The 17,688-nt window shown below is 43.1% G+C and overlaps 3 protein-coding genes across 3 annotated transcripts; 2 read left to right on the plus strand and 1 right to left on the minus strand.

Annotated features, from left to right (window-relative positions):
* Window positions 1-8,909: 8,909 nt before the first annotated feature.
* Window positions 8,910-11,011, minus strand: BKA55DRAFT_716290 (uncharacterized protein; the record flags this gene model as incomplete). The annotated part of the gene is made up of 6 exons (XM_046200899.1): window positions 8,910-9,145; window positions 9,214-9,355; window positions 9,415-9,759; window positions 9,811-9,913; window positions 9,951-10,899; window positions 10,957-11,011. 6 exons carry the CDS (start codon window positions 11,009-11,011, stop codon window positions 8,910-8,912), a joined length of 1,830 nt encoding a protein of 609 aa, XP_046042730.1.
* An 871-nt stretch (window positions 11,012-11,882) lies between these two features.
* On the plus strand, window positions 11,883-12,967 carry BKA55DRAFT_696829 (uncharacterized protein; the record flags this gene model as incomplete). Its single annotated transcript, XM_046200307.1, has 2 exons — window positions 11,883-12,486; window positions 12,558-12,967. 2 exons carry the CDS (start codon window positions 11,883-11,885, stop codon window positions 12,965-12,967), a joined length of 1,014 nt encoding a protein of 337 aa, XP_046042731.1.
* A 1,793-nt stretch (window positions 12,968-14,760) lies between these two features.
* Window positions 14,761-16,437, plus strand: BKA55DRAFT_526860 (uncharacterized protein; the record flags this gene model as incomplete). The annotated part of the gene is made up of 3 exons (XM_046188879.1): window positions 14,761-15,286; window positions 15,344-15,432; window positions 15,520-16,437. 3 exons carry the CDS (start codon window positions 14,761-14,763, stop codon window positions 16,435-16,437), a joined length of 1,533 nt encoding a protein of 510 aa, XP_046042732.1.
* Between the last annotated feature and the right edge of the window lie 1,251 nt (window positions 16,438-17,688).

The following is a 17,688-nucleotide window of genomic DNA, read 5'->3' on the forward strand; positions in this document are numbered from 1 at the left end:
TGACGGAGGCGACTCGCTACAATCACATGCCAAACGCTAGCCTAGAACACCGTTTCAAGGGAATATGATGCAACGATGAAATCATGTTCATACTTTCATGATAATGTTAAAATAGGCTTTGCAAATCCGTCTCCTAGCACTATCCCTTGGATTGCGCCAAGCCTCCAAAGCAGTTACTCGCAGGTATCTAACTAATAAGCGCTAGCTCTAGCCCTATATCTCTATGTCGTTAATGGCTACTAGTATTAACGTACTCCACAAGCATGTGTAACACATAAGTGAGTGTCACCAGCTAATCTCTATCAAAAAATCAGATTTTCAAAATTCTATTAAAATTTCAATTTAGCTTTAAAATAGCTATATCGTGGTTGATAAGCATGCGACGCAGATAAGCATGCGACGCACTTTTCCCTCTTACATTATAGATTTTATCTGATTAGATATTTGTCAACCATTAACAATGTCACAATCTTCAAATGAAGCCAGAACCCTCCTTGCCCTTCAGGCCCTTCAAAATGACCCAAAATTAAGTACCCGACGCGCTGCAAAGATATACGAGATCTCTGAGCCTAGGCTACGTCGCCGTAGAAATGGCATTCAATCGCGACGCGATTTTATCCCGAAATCGCGGAAACTATCTGATCTAGAAGAGCAGATAATAGTCCAATTCATTCTTGACCTAGATTCGCGAGGGTTTCCCTCGCGACTGCGTTTTGTGGAAGAAATGGCCAATTCTCTTCTTGCTGACCGCGACGCGTCACCTGTTGGCAAGCGCTGGGCTCACAACTTCGTCAAGCGACAACCAGAGCTAAAGACGCGTTTATTTCGGAAATATGACTATCAGAGAGCCAAATGCGAAGATCTATCTATTATTCGTGGCTGGTTTAGGCTCGTACAGAACACAATCGCGAAGTACGGTATCCGATCAGATGATATCTGGAACTTTGATGAGACTGGCTTTATGATGGGCGCTATTATGGCTGGAATGGTCGTTACAGGTTCAGAAAGGCAAGGAAGGCCAAAATCAGTACAGCCTGGAAACCGGGAATGGATTACAGTGATCCAGGCGATCAATGCGGAAGGTCAATCGATCGCGCCGTTTATCATTGGTGCAGGCCAATATCACCTTGCGAATTGGTACCGAGAATGCAACCTCCCAGGCGATTGGGTTATTGCAACGAGCCAAAATGGATGGACAAATAACCAGCTAGGTCTCCATTGGCTAAAGCACTTTGATCGGTCTACAACTAATAGATCAACTGGTCCCTATCGTCTTCTGATCCTTGATGGTCACGAAAGCCATCACTCTGCCGATTTTGAGAGATATTGCGAGGAGAACAAGATTATCACGCTTTGTATGCCTGCTCATGCGTCTCACTTACTCCAACCTCTTGACGTTGGGTGCTTTGGGCCGCTGAAAAAGGCATATGGTCGAGAAATTGAGTATCTGATCAGATGCTCTATAACTCACATTTCGAAGGCCGAGTTCTTTCCCGCCTTTTACGCCGCTTTTAAAGCTACTTTTACAAAAAGTAATATCCAGGGAGGTTTTAAAGGAGCCGGGCTTGCTCCTTTTGACCCGGAAAATGTTATCTCAAAGCTTGATGTGCAGTTACGGACTCCAACGCCTCCCGGGGAGGCTGCTGAACCTTCGACCCCATGGGTTTCAAAGACGCCAAAGACGGCAATTGAGGCCCAATCTCAGTCTGAATACCTTGAAAAACGAATTAAAAGACATAAAAGCAGCTCCCCAGAGTCAATTATTGAAGCTTTAAAGTCTAATACTAAAGCAACAAAGGCAGTTATGCATGAGGTTACCTTGTTAAGGGCTGAGGTCCGAAACCTTCGAGATGCAAATGAGATACTAAGCCGGCGCCGGAGGGCAAAAAGGACTAGATTACAGAAAGGAGGGGCCATGACTGTAGAGGATGCATCACAAGTAATTGATCAGATGGATGTTGATACACAGGTAGTGGCCGAATCATCTAGAAGTGGTGGTCGGGCCCGGTCAGAGCGACCGGCTGGTCGGCGTTGTGGTGTATGCGGCAAGGCCGGGCATAATGCAAGGACCTGTCGGGTAGTAATTGAGACATTTGAGGAAGAGTATAGTAAGTAGTTTTAATTGATTAGATAGTTTGTGGTGGATTTAAAGCAAGTTCTAGCTTAAAGGGTAAAAAAAGTGCGTCGCATGCTTATCTGCGTCGCATGCTTATCAACCACGTTAACTTTAATATTAAGTAAAAAATTAAACTATAATCTTATATCTATTCTTTAAAAGGTTGTAGCTAATGTATTAATAAAATTATAGTAAAATAGCTTATTTACACTATATACTTATGCTTTAATATATATAGTAAAATAGCCAAAATTCTACAAAGAATATTCTGAGCTTTAATTAACTATACTAAACTGAATAATATTTTTTTGTAATATTTGATTATCTTTTCAAGGTTTTTAGAGGCTATAGAGTAGGCTATTTCTAGTTACGCAGTATAGTGTGACACTCACTTGTGTTTGACACTCGCTTGTAGAGTACATTATACTTATAGGCATATAGAGATTATTAATCTGCAGTTAAGTAATTATTGTGGTGTATTTCGATAAAGGACTAATAAAAACAAGCTTTACTCTTCTTAGACCTACATATTTACATTAAATCATCGTTAAATCATCCTCACCGTCTTAGCTTAAGCTTTAATATGAGATGGGTGTTAGTGACAGATATGGGTCGACTCGTGTTTGCCCAGAAGGCTATTTTTTTAGTTTCTTTTTTTATCTTTGCCTTTTGATTTCACCTTGGGTAACCTTTGTGGCTGAGAAGCCCTTCAAGCAAAATTCAAAGTTCAGGGATATTCCGAACAAGAGTTCACATGCTTTTACACGGCCTCATTGGTTCTGGATCAACCAGCCCATAAGCCAATAAGCTTAATGTAGCCGGGACAGATTTTATTTCTCCTAACGACAGCAGTCTTAGCTCACTGGAAGTTTGTAACCTTGTTGACGATCTTCTCAGGCGGCTGGAAAGGTGGGGTCATTTTAGTTTGCCAAACCAAGTTATCTAAAGAGTGTAACTTAACTGAAAACTGCCGTAATTCAGCGGAGGATCCGGAGCGGGTCTCCGGTTAGGTAGAATGCGGCAAATGCCAGCATCTCAAGGCCAATACCAGGTCCCAGATATGCGGTACAGGCTCCAGCGCTACCAGGAGTCAGCCTTAGCAAGCAGCTGCCGACGGAAGGTGGGAGGTCCAGGAGGGGCAATTATAAAGCCTTGATAGTCAATTAGCCGCTAGAGGGTAATACGCCGCTTGTTAATTTCCTTTCTGTTGTTTACGATCCTGTCCACATAGCCTGCGAATGCTACCGCACTAAGGCGGTCATCCACCAGAGCACCGCATTGTTCCGTCATGTGGTAGACTTGTCCATAATCGCTTCAATTGGTACGGCGCGCATCGCTTCCCGCAGGCCAAATCTCTCCAATAATCCTAGGGATAACAACGATGCCATATCCTTCAACTTCTGCTTCTGCTCCTTCCCTGGTGCCCTGTACCCCCTAGCTTCTCGTCCATTATCGATTACACTAGGAAACATAGCATCCCCCCATATCAATTGGAAACATTTCATCTTTAGATTGCTATTAATGGCCGGGAGGAGATCTAAATTGGCGAGATATAGCAACGTAAGCGTGAAGAACTGGAACCTCGGCGAGCTGGCTTTGTTTCTCCTAAGATGGCCTCCAACGCGGTTCGCCAGCCACCTCCACTGGGAACCCCCAGCAGATGCAAATGACGGTATTTTCAGTGCTATCCAAGACCCGCAAGCCTTCGTAGTTGTCCTATCTCTTTGAGTGTAACAAGCCTCCAGCGGGGTCACGACAAGGGTGTAAGACCAATCAAAATGATCAGAACGAAGGGTACTTTCAAACACAGCTAATTTGGTGTGTGATAGAAGTACCAGCAGGTCTCTGTTACAAATAGCTACATCACACACTTTGCATCCGTACCTCGTCTGTCGGCCCCTGGTTTTTCGTGCATTCCCTGTTATCGGCTGCAGGGATCCTTTTTCAAGCTTCCTTTTCTTGAAGGGTCGGAGCTGTCCCTGCTTAAAGCCCTTACAAGCTAGGCAATCTGATTTAACGCCTCGCCAGATATGGTTGATATCTCTTTGCATGTGTTTTTCGTGTATTCCTGTATCGCCGATGTCCTCTTCTTTCCCTGTACGACATCTCTTCCTTGCCGAGCTTTCGTGCGCGTATATGATGAAAAGAGCGTTGCAGATGCATTCCTTCCACTTCTGAAGGGTCTTGAAGGGAGGCCACCTAGGGGATGTCGTCTTGAGCTGTAAAATGAAGCTATTCGCAAGGGCAACATCGAGAAGGAAGGACCAAAGGAGGGCTTGCTAAGGGCCGCGGCGGAAGCGATGCTCATAGCTTGTGTATGACCTCAACTGATCGCCTCGGTCAACATGATTCATTTCATCGTTATAAGAGGCAGCTACCGTAGGGATCGCGATAATTATTGAAGAATTCTTTCCAAAATAGCGCTGTATCTCTCTTTCTTTCTTGCGAGATCCTTTCGTAGCCGGCTTCTTCCTCTTTTGCTGTATGTGCTCTTCGTTAGCCCCTGTGTGCACAGTTGAGAGAAAAAGCACGTAGCTGCTATCCTGCCAACCGATTTGCATAACCTAGGAAAGACGAATTAGTAAAGAAAATACATAGAAATCCCGTCTGACGACCGTACCTTGCAGTCTTCTGTAGGGATAGCTCGTACCTCATTGTACTAAAGGGGGGGGCTTTGCCGGCTTTATCATCCTCTTTGGCATCCTTCAGCTCCTTCGTGATGCCACAGTTAGGGCGTGCTGTGCCTGTGGCACCGTAGCCGGTATCACGAAGGGCACGGAACAGATTTGGTGAGGAAAAGAGGTTATCTGTGAAGACGTGATATATCGCTTTTGGTAGCATTTTACATAGGTGAACGACGATGCTTTGTGTATTGCTGAGGGCAATATATTCCTTTGGTTTCCTCTTCTTTCCCTGTGACTGTGACTTTGACTGCGAGCTCGGCATCTTGATGATCACAGCGGTATATGGTGATGCCTTTAGGTGCCAAAGCCAGCGCAAGAAGAAGCCATTCTGCGCAATAACCCAGACTTTGAACCCTACCGGCGTTGGCTTTCCCTTGATGAGGGTTGTCTCCTTTGATCTGCCTGTGAAAGGAACCATACACTTATCTACCGTGATATTAGTCCCTGGAGTGTATAATTCAGCAGATACCTTCTGTATGTGGTTAGACTACGGTTTAGCCGCTTGGAATACCTTAGGAAGGTCCTCTTCGTTGCCAAGATCGAGTGTTATGTAGTCAAATGTGCGAAGATAGCGTGAGATTAGCTGGAACCGGTATAACGGCATGAACTTAATGATTGAGTGTAGGGGGGCCTGAACACCTAAGGAAGGGGTATTCCAATGGCTTGTAATTGTATTTTCCCTATGAATTCCTAGGTAAATCAGCACACCGAGCTATACGTAGACTTGTGAAGAGGAGAGACCCTCCTATTTAGTGATCCTCGAGTGGTCGGAAATTGGGGTATTCCAGCTGTTAATAACGCCATTTTCCAGCAGATAAAGGACCCAGCTTTCAGTGTATTGAATCCATGAGAGTATAAGTGATTTAGGTATAAAATACTGGAAAAGCTCGAGTGGTGTTGGAGGGAGGATATTGATGTGAAATCACGATATTCTATGTTGAAAGGTGTGAAGTTGTGGCCGGCTCCCTCTTCGGGCGGAAAAATGGGCACTCCGGTGGGGTTATTAGCTGTGCGTTGCGAATGTGTATGAAAGCTATGATCATCAATTTCAACGTGTATTTCATCCAAGATTTCTTGAGAATTCAATATTTTACTTGAGACTGATTTGGGTTAATTTGAGTGGTGTTTCGAGGAAAATGCGTCGTCTGACGAACTTCTCGTACCCCGCATGTACTTTTATGATGACTAACGAGAGTGGGGCGAGGTACGAAGTGGAGGCTTGTTACACTCAAAGAGATAGGGAAGGCATCGCGGGATGTGGGTGCTTGCAGCAAGCTCTAGAGGACAAGTTTCAGTTCTCATTACTTTTGCTCGAGCCTCAAGCACATAGTAACAAGATAAACGAATGATGCACATGGAGGACACTCGACGACTATTACCGTCGGGTTGACAAATATAACTAGTTTGGAGACCGAGCCTGTTCTAGGTCACAAAAAGAGAGTAACGTTTATAATAAGCGGGCAGGACAGACAAGCGGGCGGGACAAGAATCTTAATTATTAGAATAGAAATCTTAAAAACCATAATAGACTATTTAATTAATTAAAATTAATTACTATACTCCTCTCTAGAGGCCTTAATACCTTCCTAACAGGTTCTTATATTATACCTAGTCTTTCCGCATCCTTTATAATAGTAAACCCTTGGTTATACCGAACTTCCCTAACTACCTCTTCTCGATAATTTAGTCACTACCTATATATTAATATCTATCTAATTAATTAGGTCCCTCCCTTCCTCTATAATTATATCTCCTTTATCCTGTGGTTAGGTTCTTTTTACCCTCTAGTACTAGCTTAGTATCTTATTTACCTCTTTAAGGTCTTTAACCCTGGCTTTTAATAAAGCAACCTTACATATATTTATCTTTATTCGCTTCTTACGAGACTTTAAAGCTTTAAGAATCAACTCTAGAAAGCTATTTTAATATCTTTTAATTTATCTCTTAAGGTATTTAAACTAAGATCTAGCCTTAAAAACTATCTTTAAGGTCTTTAAGACCTAAGTGGTCAAGGGGCTAGCTACTTTCTTAGCAAGTAATAAAGTCTATAGCTATATATTAAGCTTTAAAACTATATATTCTAAATTCAAATGGATAAGTCTAGCTATGTTAAAACCCCCCTTAATATTGTTGTTTATATTGCACAGTAGTGCTGGGTGAATATGTATATATATATATATATTTATGAAACTTGGTTGTTCTATTATTAAGCTGAGAGTTCTTCTCGTGCTTAAATCTCTAGATGATTGTATCTAGGAGTTTGAACTTTAAATCTAGGACTTTCAGACTAACAGTCTGAACCCTGAAGAGAAGGGGGATTCCCGGATTTTCTAATAAATATTACCTTCTATTATAATTGCTTAAAAAGTAATATAAAAAGCTAGGAAAAACTTAGTCCTAGAAATATAAGTTATAGACTTTTTAATTTAACACTTAGTTTCTTAACTAGAGGCCTTTTTAAGTAGCCCAAAATATCCTATATTAAGTAACTAAAATAAATAAAATAAGTAAGATAGTATATAATATAACAGCTGCACCTAACCATTACGCCATGAGGCAAAAGATTAGCTAATAACTGCTATTATAGCAATTACAGTGGTGCATACAGCTGCTTATAGGAGCTTACGGTAAACTAAACCATAACATATAAAATATAATAAAATTATTCTCTTAATAATATTACTTAAAGTTAATAAAGTAATAACTTTTATAACTATTAAAATTAAACGTGTTACGATTCGTGCTCGTAACAGCGCTGTAAGGCTTCTATAGGTAGCTATAAGTACCACTGTAATTGCTACAATAGCAGTTATAGCCCAATCTTTTGCCCTGTGGTGTAGTGGTTAGGTGCGACCATTACAAAAAGATACTAAAGATTAATTTAATTATTTAGTTATATATTAATTAAAATACTTTAGCTACTTAAGATAGGTCTTATTATTAGTCTAGCTATTTTTAGTTATAGTAATAGCTTCATTATCTAGGAGGTTACTTCTTTTTATACTAGTTATAAAGGTAATATTAACCTATAATTATAATAAAAGGCTTAAGTGCCTAATTTTTTGTATTAATTGTTTAAATAACTGTAACTTATTCTTAATCTCTAGACTATACTAAATTTAGGTTTTTATACCTTTTTATACTTATAATAATTATATTACTTTTAATTATACTTATTATAAAGCCAGTCTTATTAAAGTTAGTTATAGATATTAACTATATTAATATTATACTTTATAGTTATATTTTATATAAGCCTAAATTAGTTATAAATAATAATTAGATCTTTATATTTAACCTTTTAATAATTATATTTTTGCTAATAATATATTTTAAGCTCTAGTTATTACCTTATAAAGTTTAAAGCCTAGTACTTATAAATAGGTAATATATTACAATTAGCACATAGTTAATTAGCTACTTCTTTAATATTATATAATTACAAGGGAAATCCTTGCAAATCTAGGTTAAGAATAGACTAAATAATAGTTTATTCCTTTAGATTAAATAGTTTGCATGATTTAGGTATAATATTGCCTTGAGATTATATACTGTTGAGGCAACGATGTAAGGCATGATGATTGACCTGGTAGATCTGTGAAGCGCGTTAGATACTTAATTTAGGGGTTTTCTAATAGGCTTCAACTGTAAGAAGAATATTATCCCCTTTATATAATTGTGGCATATTGGATTGTTGTGAATTAATTGATTAAATTGGGAGAATATTATAAAAGGGATTTTTGTGACACTAACCCTACTGTAACACTCACTATGCACGTACGTTATTAGCTTTTATAAAAAATTTAAAAAAAAAACATTTTTTACAACTACTTAAGAAAATCTTAAATATATTGTTTTTTTTTCTTACTTTTATTCTTACAAGAATAAATAAATTTTTTAAAACTTTGAGAAAATACTATTTTATAGCTTTTTTATTTATATATGTAAAATTAAATCCCTAGAGTCTTTAAAGTTACATAGCTAATTTTAAGAAATTGAAAATTATAACACTTAGCTATACAGTATAAGTGGGACACATACTTGTTTAGGATGTAAGCCTATTACATACGTTATATTACATGAAATCGTATTATTAATTTGGTAGTATTCTAACCAGGGCCCCATGTAACCTTAATCGGCTCATGGTTTCCAGCAAACCGCCACCCTCCAAACCATAGCTCAAACCGTAAGTCTGCCGGCGCTATAATAACCCGAATTTCAAACTGGCAGAGATAAAATGTATAGCCCCGTGATAAGCACGTACCTCTTTTATGCTTTCTCACTAACTGCGTCTGCTGTACCCCGTCGAGGTTGCTCTTCACTTCGCATACCTTTACTGCCCCGGCTGCCGAGCATCGTTTCAGCGTTAAATTTTCTTTTATCGCCAACTACCCGCATTGGCTATTGACGCACCTTGCTTTAAACTACGCGGGAGGAACGAGACCTCGTTCTGAGATGTGACAATCTCGGCATTCCACGACCTCGTTGTATCTCCCTCGGGGAGTCGAATCTGAAATTCCTTCACCAGCTGCGTGTTTGGATCGACGATATCGCCCTGCCAAGATTAGCAACCTTACGCCGCAGGTCCCTCCTGCATGGCTAGTTACTGCGCACCTTTTTGATAAGCCATTGGATCTGATTTATTGCCCACTTCTTGTTCCGCTCATATGGATCATCTCTGATATCTTCACCGAAATGACTAGCTGGCGAGTATACCTGCTGCACGACGACGCCGTAGCTCGCTCGAGCGATGCGTAACGTTAGCACTGGTATAGTGCCAGTCTCCCACCTCTGCTGATGGTCAAGGAGAAGTCCGCGAGCGACAGCAAGCTGCGGCTCCCTACACGGCACGACGGCGACTTCGGTAGCGTTGGGATGCGGGAGTCTTGTGAACCTCCGCTGTATTGCTTCCCTCACATAGACAGAGCTAGCTAATCCCCCGGATAGGATGATGTACTTCTGGTATGCTGACTTAGCTCATCCTGGCTGCTAGGGAGGAGTGACTCTTACCACTTGTTCCTCTGGAGCATTCTGCGTCACCCAGTCTAGCTGCTCGTCGATGCGCGTAATAATTCGTTGGACTTGGATATCGAATAGTAACTGGATCTCCTCTCTGCTTCTATATTAGCCGAATTAACCATAATGGCTACATTAATCCAGCTCGCCTTGCAAATATCATGGACCCCTTATCTACGCCCATGCCGGCATGGCTAAAGTCATGCGATACACCCTCCATCTGGACCCTAATTACGGGGGATTGCATCCATACCCTCTGGCCAAATTTATGCTTGAGGTTTAGAAAATAGGGACTTTTCGACATTCGAACGGCAAGGTCGCTTGGGAGCTGCATCTGGGTATCGGGATATGCTGCTAGTCGCTGCTGCACCAATGCCTTAAATGACAAGTCGATTAGAGAACCTCCTACTCCTAAACCATTGACCGCAGTAACCTGCGACATTTGAGGGAACTCGTCACCCATTGACGTGATTCTCATCAGGGCTAGATCTGTTGTGCCGCCACCTGCGTCCACGGTCAGAAATAGGCTGCCATTGTTAAAGTGAATCGGGGTGGTCTTGAGCGTTGCAACCGCAGCAGCCTCGGCTTCCGTCAGGTCGATTAGTGCAGAATGATTATAACCACCGGATTCAAACCCGGCGTTCCGTATGCAGCCTTTGAAAACGTTGATGATATCTAGGCTTTCCCACGTCGTTGGCACACTGAAGAGAAAAGTGACTGTCTCGTCTTTCCATGGTCGCCGTCCCATTTCTGATTCCACTGTCTCTTTCACATGCATGTATATCTTGCCAAGATAGTCGGTAACAAAGCGTTGAGCTTCGATTGTGCTCCTTGGGGCATTCACTAACCCCTGCTGCCGCACAGCGGTCAACGTCGCGTCGTCGAGGAAGATCTTGAAGCACTCGCGACGGACCTTGCCCGGCACGCCATCATCCTCTGCGCAGAGAAATCCCCATGACGAGACTGTGATTCCGTCAGGGTTGTATATGAGCATTGTTGGCACTTTGCGCTCATTTTGTCCACCGTCGCCAGGCCAGTTGCTGATTACCTGAGGAGGTGTCCGTGGAGTCATCCAAGCAACCCCTCCAGCCATCAACATCAAATCCATTATACATAGTAGCTCAGAAGGTCATAACCTACCTGTGAAGGTGGTTCCCAAGTCAACTGAGACGAGAATATCTGGTTTTACTGCCATCCCGGCTGGTGTCGGCTTGGTTGTGAGAGGCTGTAAAACCCGGCTAGCAGTTATATGCAAAAAAAGTAAATGGAAGACTCAAGAAAAAAGGATTTCACGAAAACAAAAAAAAACAAAAAAAACCAAACTTGACGGATGCAGGTAAATATTTAGTGGCCTAGCTATTAACCCCGGTAGCCCAGTACTGCATTCTTACATAGGGCTCTACAATGCTGGAGAACCTAAGTTAGGCTGCTGGTAGGTAACCTATCCACATTTATTTTATCGGTGCCATGTTGACGGAAAGTTACCTAGCACTCATCGCTTGGTGGCTTGGACTATCGGATGTGCTCAAGCCTGGCCACAACCCTCCTTGGCCTGAACTCTAAATGTCCTAAGCTCTAACCTCCGAATTTCGATGGAGGTATCAGATGTACATGCACCCTTTCTGCCCGTGCGTCAAAGTCCAGTGGCCGATGTTCTGGTGAGGGACCTAGGATGACGCCCCTGCAACCTTGGCTTATCGTGAGGCCCCCAGGTCCAATGTCCTGAGTGTGGGTTGTCATTTGCTGGTTGGGGTCTTGTCCAAAGGTATAGAAAGATGCTTCTGCCCGCCACAAAGTCCAAGTGAAGTGAAGCACATCTGAATCATATCCTGTTCGTCAACAACTGCAACCTAAAGACGAAATTCCCTGAACATACACAACCTTTGACTTCTGATTGTGATCGAGACGTGATGAGTGGTAAGGTAACCTCAGAACGAGCCATACCTGCAAGAAGGGCCTCGGTTGATCCACAGGCTCCTGGTCACGCGGGTTCATCAACTACCACGGGTCCAACAACTACAACGGACTCAATCTCTACAACAATTTCCACAATTTCAACGGACTCAATGACTACCGCGACTGCATCACAAACTTGTATACCCGGACCGGGGGCCTCTGCTGGTACCGTTGCTGGAGCCGCCGTGGGCTGCCTCGTTGGTGGTCTTATTTTGGGCGCCCTGGCTGCCTTTTTCATTCTTCGCTATCGCGGCAAAAGAAACAAACACTATCACCAACAGGGTCAGATAGTCTCCAAGGAATTGGAACACTCCCCTCCTGATCCTGATCCGCCGAGCAACGACGCCAAGCTAAACCACTTTCTCCTTGATACAATACCCAACAAGGAGCTCATGTCAGAGTTGCGGGCGCTGGGCGACCTCATTAACATGCACGTCGAGAATAACTATCAGTTTCAACCAGTGAGTATCAATTCATCAGCCATGACACAAAGCATCTTGAACCTCGGTTTTCCGCCACCGTCTGGGGATGTAGCCGCTGCTCTGTGTCTCAACCCGCGATCCCGCGTAGTTGGGCTGCGGCACGTTATCTCACACATCGCCTTTGCGAGCATCGACTTCAACGCCCCGAGTTCCCTTTCGATGCTTCCAGTGCCCATGGCCGCCTTCCTCCAGTCCATACCTTCTGTACACCCTCAATCCATCAATTCACCAGGTAAGTATATGAAAATCAGCACCAAGAAGTGCATCGGCACTGACACCACTGACACCACTTTGAATATTCAGAAACTTGTCTCGCCCTGTCCAAATGGCGGGTTCTCTCTGCGTTCCTCCTCCATCCTACACGCAGTGAGAGAACCCCCTTGTCCCCTTACGAGGAGACAGCCGTTCCCCAGGCCCAAAGACTGGCATCAGCCCTCAATACGGTCCTCTGTCACTTCGTATCATCTGAGCCGGGGAAGCGCCAGGCCCAGACCGAGCACCTAGAGAGCGTGATGATGGAATTTGCCAAGTTCGGGCACATACTTCTCTCGCAACCCAGTGATTGGCGGCTCATATACGAGGCCAGCACGGCGGGTGTGGGTCAGCGGGCAGTGACTGTGTGTGCTGGGCTTGAGAAGTTGAGCCATCGAGATGGAAGGCCGTATAGCTCTCCACAACTCGTTGAGGCGCCTCGTGTAATTCAGGTCGCATGAAATGCCGGTAGTTACTTCTTGCGAAGGTTCTAATTGCTTGGAAAAAGTTCTGTGCCGGTATGTATTTAAAATTAGTGGGTTAGTTGTCCGTTTTTTTACCCCCACCATGTGGTATGTCTTTCTTAATACTCTCGGGTTTACTATATCTGAAAGAAGATATATTGTATTTAAAATTATTATGTAATTAACCTTATAAATTTAACCTAAACTTGGTTTTTCTTCTCTTAGCTATTAAAGCTTTTAATTAAGATAGGTTTCCTTATACTACCAGCTAGCCTAAATTCATTAGCTAATAAAACCTTTAATAGTTTAACTTTTTCTATTATAATATATATATAATCCTTCTTTAAATTATTTAATAACTCTAATTATTAACTTCTTTAATTACTATTGTCTTTTAATTTTAGCTTATAAGGCCCTTTTATAATATTATAATTTCTATTATTTAATTAATATTTTCTTTTAATACCTTTATCTTATTATTATTATTATTCTTTTTTAAAGCTTTAATAGCTTATTAGTCTTAAGATAAGTAAACTTCTTAAAGTAATTAATACCTAGGCTATTACTAGCTATTTAAAATATCTTATAATTAAAAAGGGAAATTTTATTATAAATTATGCTATTAATATTATTATATTTAAAATAAACTTTTTTACTTCTTTATATAAGATTTAATAAGGTTAAAGAGGTTATTAAATAAAATAGAAAACATATAAATATATTATAAAGCCTTTAGGCTTATATAGTTATTACTGATAATAGTTTAGTATATTAAAATAGCTGCTATTATATATCTAGTCTTTACTTAAATCTTATATTATAGTAGTTTATTTTAAGAGAGAGAAACTAAAGGTATTTATATCTTTTAATCTCTTTTTATAACTAAACCTTAAGGGCTCTATTATAATATAAGATTTAATAGCTATTATAGAAGCCTTTAGTAAAGGCTTATATTATAGAAAAAATGCCGTATTCTTTATTACCTGTATTAGCTGCCTAAAGTTTATTCTTATGGCTTGCAATTCCTCCTATAGCTGAAAGAAGATGAGCCATAAACGCTACCCTAACCCCGTTGGGTACTGCTACTGCATAAGCACAGCATAAAGCTCCCTCCTTAGTTTGACGGAGGACTAGAGAGCACACCTCCACATCTCTCGGCTTGCCCCGTCGTAGTTCCAAATACCACCACTACGAATGACTAGATTGCACCAACTAAAGAGCAGTAGCGTATTTTTATCCTTCATCACTACTCCACTTCCTTGATTAACCACAAACCATCTCTCAATAGCATGAAACTGAAGCTCTGAAGCCACTGAAGTTAGTGACAATGTGCTGCCAGTCGGTCACAGAGTCTAGATTTACTAGGCCCAGTGTTACCCTCATTGAGAGTTTTCAAAGCCTCCTTTAGTGCCATGTCTTTCGCCTCAGCCTCAGTCGACAGTTGCAGCCTCCTGTAAAGTATCACCAATTCTTGAGACAGCCTACACAGCCTACACAGCCTACACAGCCACCTAGCATCCTGTTCTCACGAGGTGTATGGTGAGAGCTGACGTTGACCCTCCTTTACCGTGCCAATGACACTCATTTTGTTCTTGTCTACTCAGTCCTACGGGCTGGAAGTCGATGTCACCATCCCCCAGCTGGTTTTTTGACAGCATCCTCCCACCTACATATCTGAGACGTGTCCAAGCAATCAAACTAGGTAATTGGCGTTTATTCCTTTCTTCCTAGTGAGGGATACCAGCACCTATTCGAGACACCGGTCTGCGTAACCATCCTGATTTCCGACAATGGACCCCATCAACGCCCTGTGCGCAACGTATCGCCTTATCCTCTTCGGCATCGATGTCACCCAGGTGCCCGCCACGATCCGCCACAGCCTGGAGTTCGTACGTCTTTGCTACCAGGATTTGCAACACCTCATCGAGCTGCGGCAGGCCTACCTCTCGCTCCTCGAGAAGCGTCCAGTCGTCCTCGAGCGTATCAACTCCATCATTAGCGCAGCTACCAAAGGGCTCGTGGAAGTCTGTGCCATCGTCGAAAAGTGCCGCCCTGAGGCTCACAGAGGTCGTACAGGGTTTCGTTGTCGGTTTCAATGGATCTTTTTTGACGAGAAGGACTTTCACGCGCACGAACCGGTGATAGCTCGTCATCATGCAGCGGTATTGGCTGAGTTGAATTTCCTACGCCAGATTGTGTTGTTTACACCCATCGCGCCGGCGGAGGATGGGAAGGGAGAGACAGATGGGAAAAGGAAGGGGACGATGTTCTTTGACAATGTCGCTCTGTGGGGGGATCTGTTTGGTGGCCCATCTGGTATGACAGCCGGGGACTATTCTTAACTTGCTGCGGATCAGCTGCTGAGGTTTATAGATGCTCAACGTGCGATACTCCCTGCTCAGACGGCTTCTTCGGCAATAAACGAGTCGTCCAGGACGAACTTGGCTGCCAACAGGGTCAGCGTATCATGCGCACAGTCGACAGTTGATGGGGTTCCATCCTACCAAGGTGGACTTCGGACGCCCACTAATATACCAGCGGCCTTTCAGAGTTCAAAAGAACAAAATACCATCCCTCAATCACCAACGGGTACCGAGCCCACAACAGCAAGTCCCAAAGATGATAATGGACGTCCCATTACGGGTGCCACCACCGTGTTCGAGCCCTTTGGTACCTTGGGGCTTGCTCCCACACCTGGTGCCGGTCATGACTTTCCGCTTCCTTCACTTTCGCTGAGTAGCGCGTCAGGGCTCTCACCCGCACAGACGGATACGTGTAGGAGATTAATGGATCTACCAAAACGCCGACCCGTCCCATGTACCTCTCCTATGACATGCAATCAGGGCGACGCGGATTGGTTGTCCAGTCTCAGCCCAGTTGACGCAACTAACCGCGATACGGCATCACGGAAGATGTTCCCTGCTAGAACTCCGTCGCCTTTGGTCCCTTCACAACCGACGACCCCTTCGTCTGAGCGCCAGAGGCCAGATTGGGTGCAGTCGGTATCCTCAATGTCAACATGGAAACACGTTGCTCCTGACCTCACTTCGCAAACAGCATATACTTTTCAGCCCCAGAAGCCAAATTGGGATATGTCATTTCCCTCGGACTGTGACCCGGCGCAAATAAATGTCCCAGAGAAACACATTCTTGGCATTTCTCGATATAACATGGACGGCCCTAGCACTGGGATACCATATCACCAAATAGGAGGTAACATCGCGAACGGCCAGCTAACACAACTGCATAACACACCACGCTGTGCGACATCTCCTTCCTTACCAATGGGTTCACTATATACTCTTCAGTCCCAAGTAGTAGAATTACCACAAGCTGCTGATACCCAAGCAAGGATGAATCCTCGGGACCAACTGAAGCACCATGAGGCTGAGATGGCACCAATTGAATTAGAGGCTTTGCCTCAGGTTAAACATGCTTATGATATTTATGAATTGCCGGGGTCATAATTTATACTTATATTCAGGATTTTAATATTTATAATAAGTATATATATACTAAGCTGTAACAATTGCCTTGCATTGCGAGGAAACTTGGATCAGTATATCTACTGGAGATTTTTCCTTTCTTGTATTATTACATTAAGCTCCCACATACTTACTACGCCTTACTAAACGGGTCACGAGGCTTAAGTTCACTAAATGCTGGGGTGTTGGAAAATCCGGGAATCCCCCTTCCTTTCAGGATTCAGACTGTTAGTCTGAAAGTCCTAGATTTAAAGTTTAAAGTCCTAGATACAATTATCTAAAGATATAAACCCAAGAACAACTCTTAGCTCAATAAGAAACAATTAAGTTTCACAAAAAATATTTTCACCCAGCACTACTGCACAATATAAACAACAGGTTATGAGCCCGGGTTAGCAAACACCGGGTTTCTCTTCTGAATCAAAGAACCAAACTTTAACTTCAACTCAAGATGACGTCATGACGAGCCCCACCTTCCACCATGCGAACTCGCAACACCATCAGAGTATCGCCTGCGTCCGAATCGTCGCGACCTGGTGCTTCAGGTCAAGACCACACACCATCCTCAATGTATGACAGTACCACGGTCATCTCCGAAAAGAATACTCTTTTCCTTCCGCAAGAGCTCAATCTAGGCGGCCCCTCCAATTGGGAGCAATATTGCCCAGCTCAGAAGGCCATTCTTCGGATCAATGGTCTCGAAGATGCTGTCTTTGGTGATTACCCTCCCGAGGAACAGCAAACTATGGATCAAAAGATTAGGGCGGCAAAAGCTGCCGTCTCCATCCGAGGCAACTGCACTGGAGAAGCACTCAGTCAACTAGTCGGGATTGAGAATCCCCAAGAGATGTACAACCTTCTCCAGGCCTACTGTATTGGCACGGGCCCAGTTCTCCTGCAGACAACACTTTACCAGTTCATCCGGATCAAAACAAGCTCTTACGAGACAATTCCACAATTCAATGTCGACTTTGAACGACTCGTCAAACTTCTCCTCGAGCAGAAAGAACCAATCTCAGATACCCTCAAAAAGGTTGTTTATCTGACTGCCTGTGAGAACGAGTACCTCGACTGGACTGCCAGACAGCGCGCTCTCCTACGCTCTGAGCATCCGCCAACACTACGATCAATGCAGCAAGATCTCATTGATGAAAACAGGTCATCAGATGATGATGACAGTCATGGTACTGCCTCTGCGTACTGGGCTCACAGTAAAAAGACCGGAAGGAAGGG

This window comes from Fusarium redolens (assembly GCF_020744475.1).
Source record: "Fusarium redolens strain MPI-CAGE-AT-0023 chromosome Unknown BKA55scaffold_24, whole genome shotgun sequence".
NCBI classification, from domain to species: domain Eukaryota; kingdom Fungi; phylum Ascomycota; class Sordariomycetes; order Hypocreales; family Nectriaceae; genus Fusarium; species Fusarium redolens.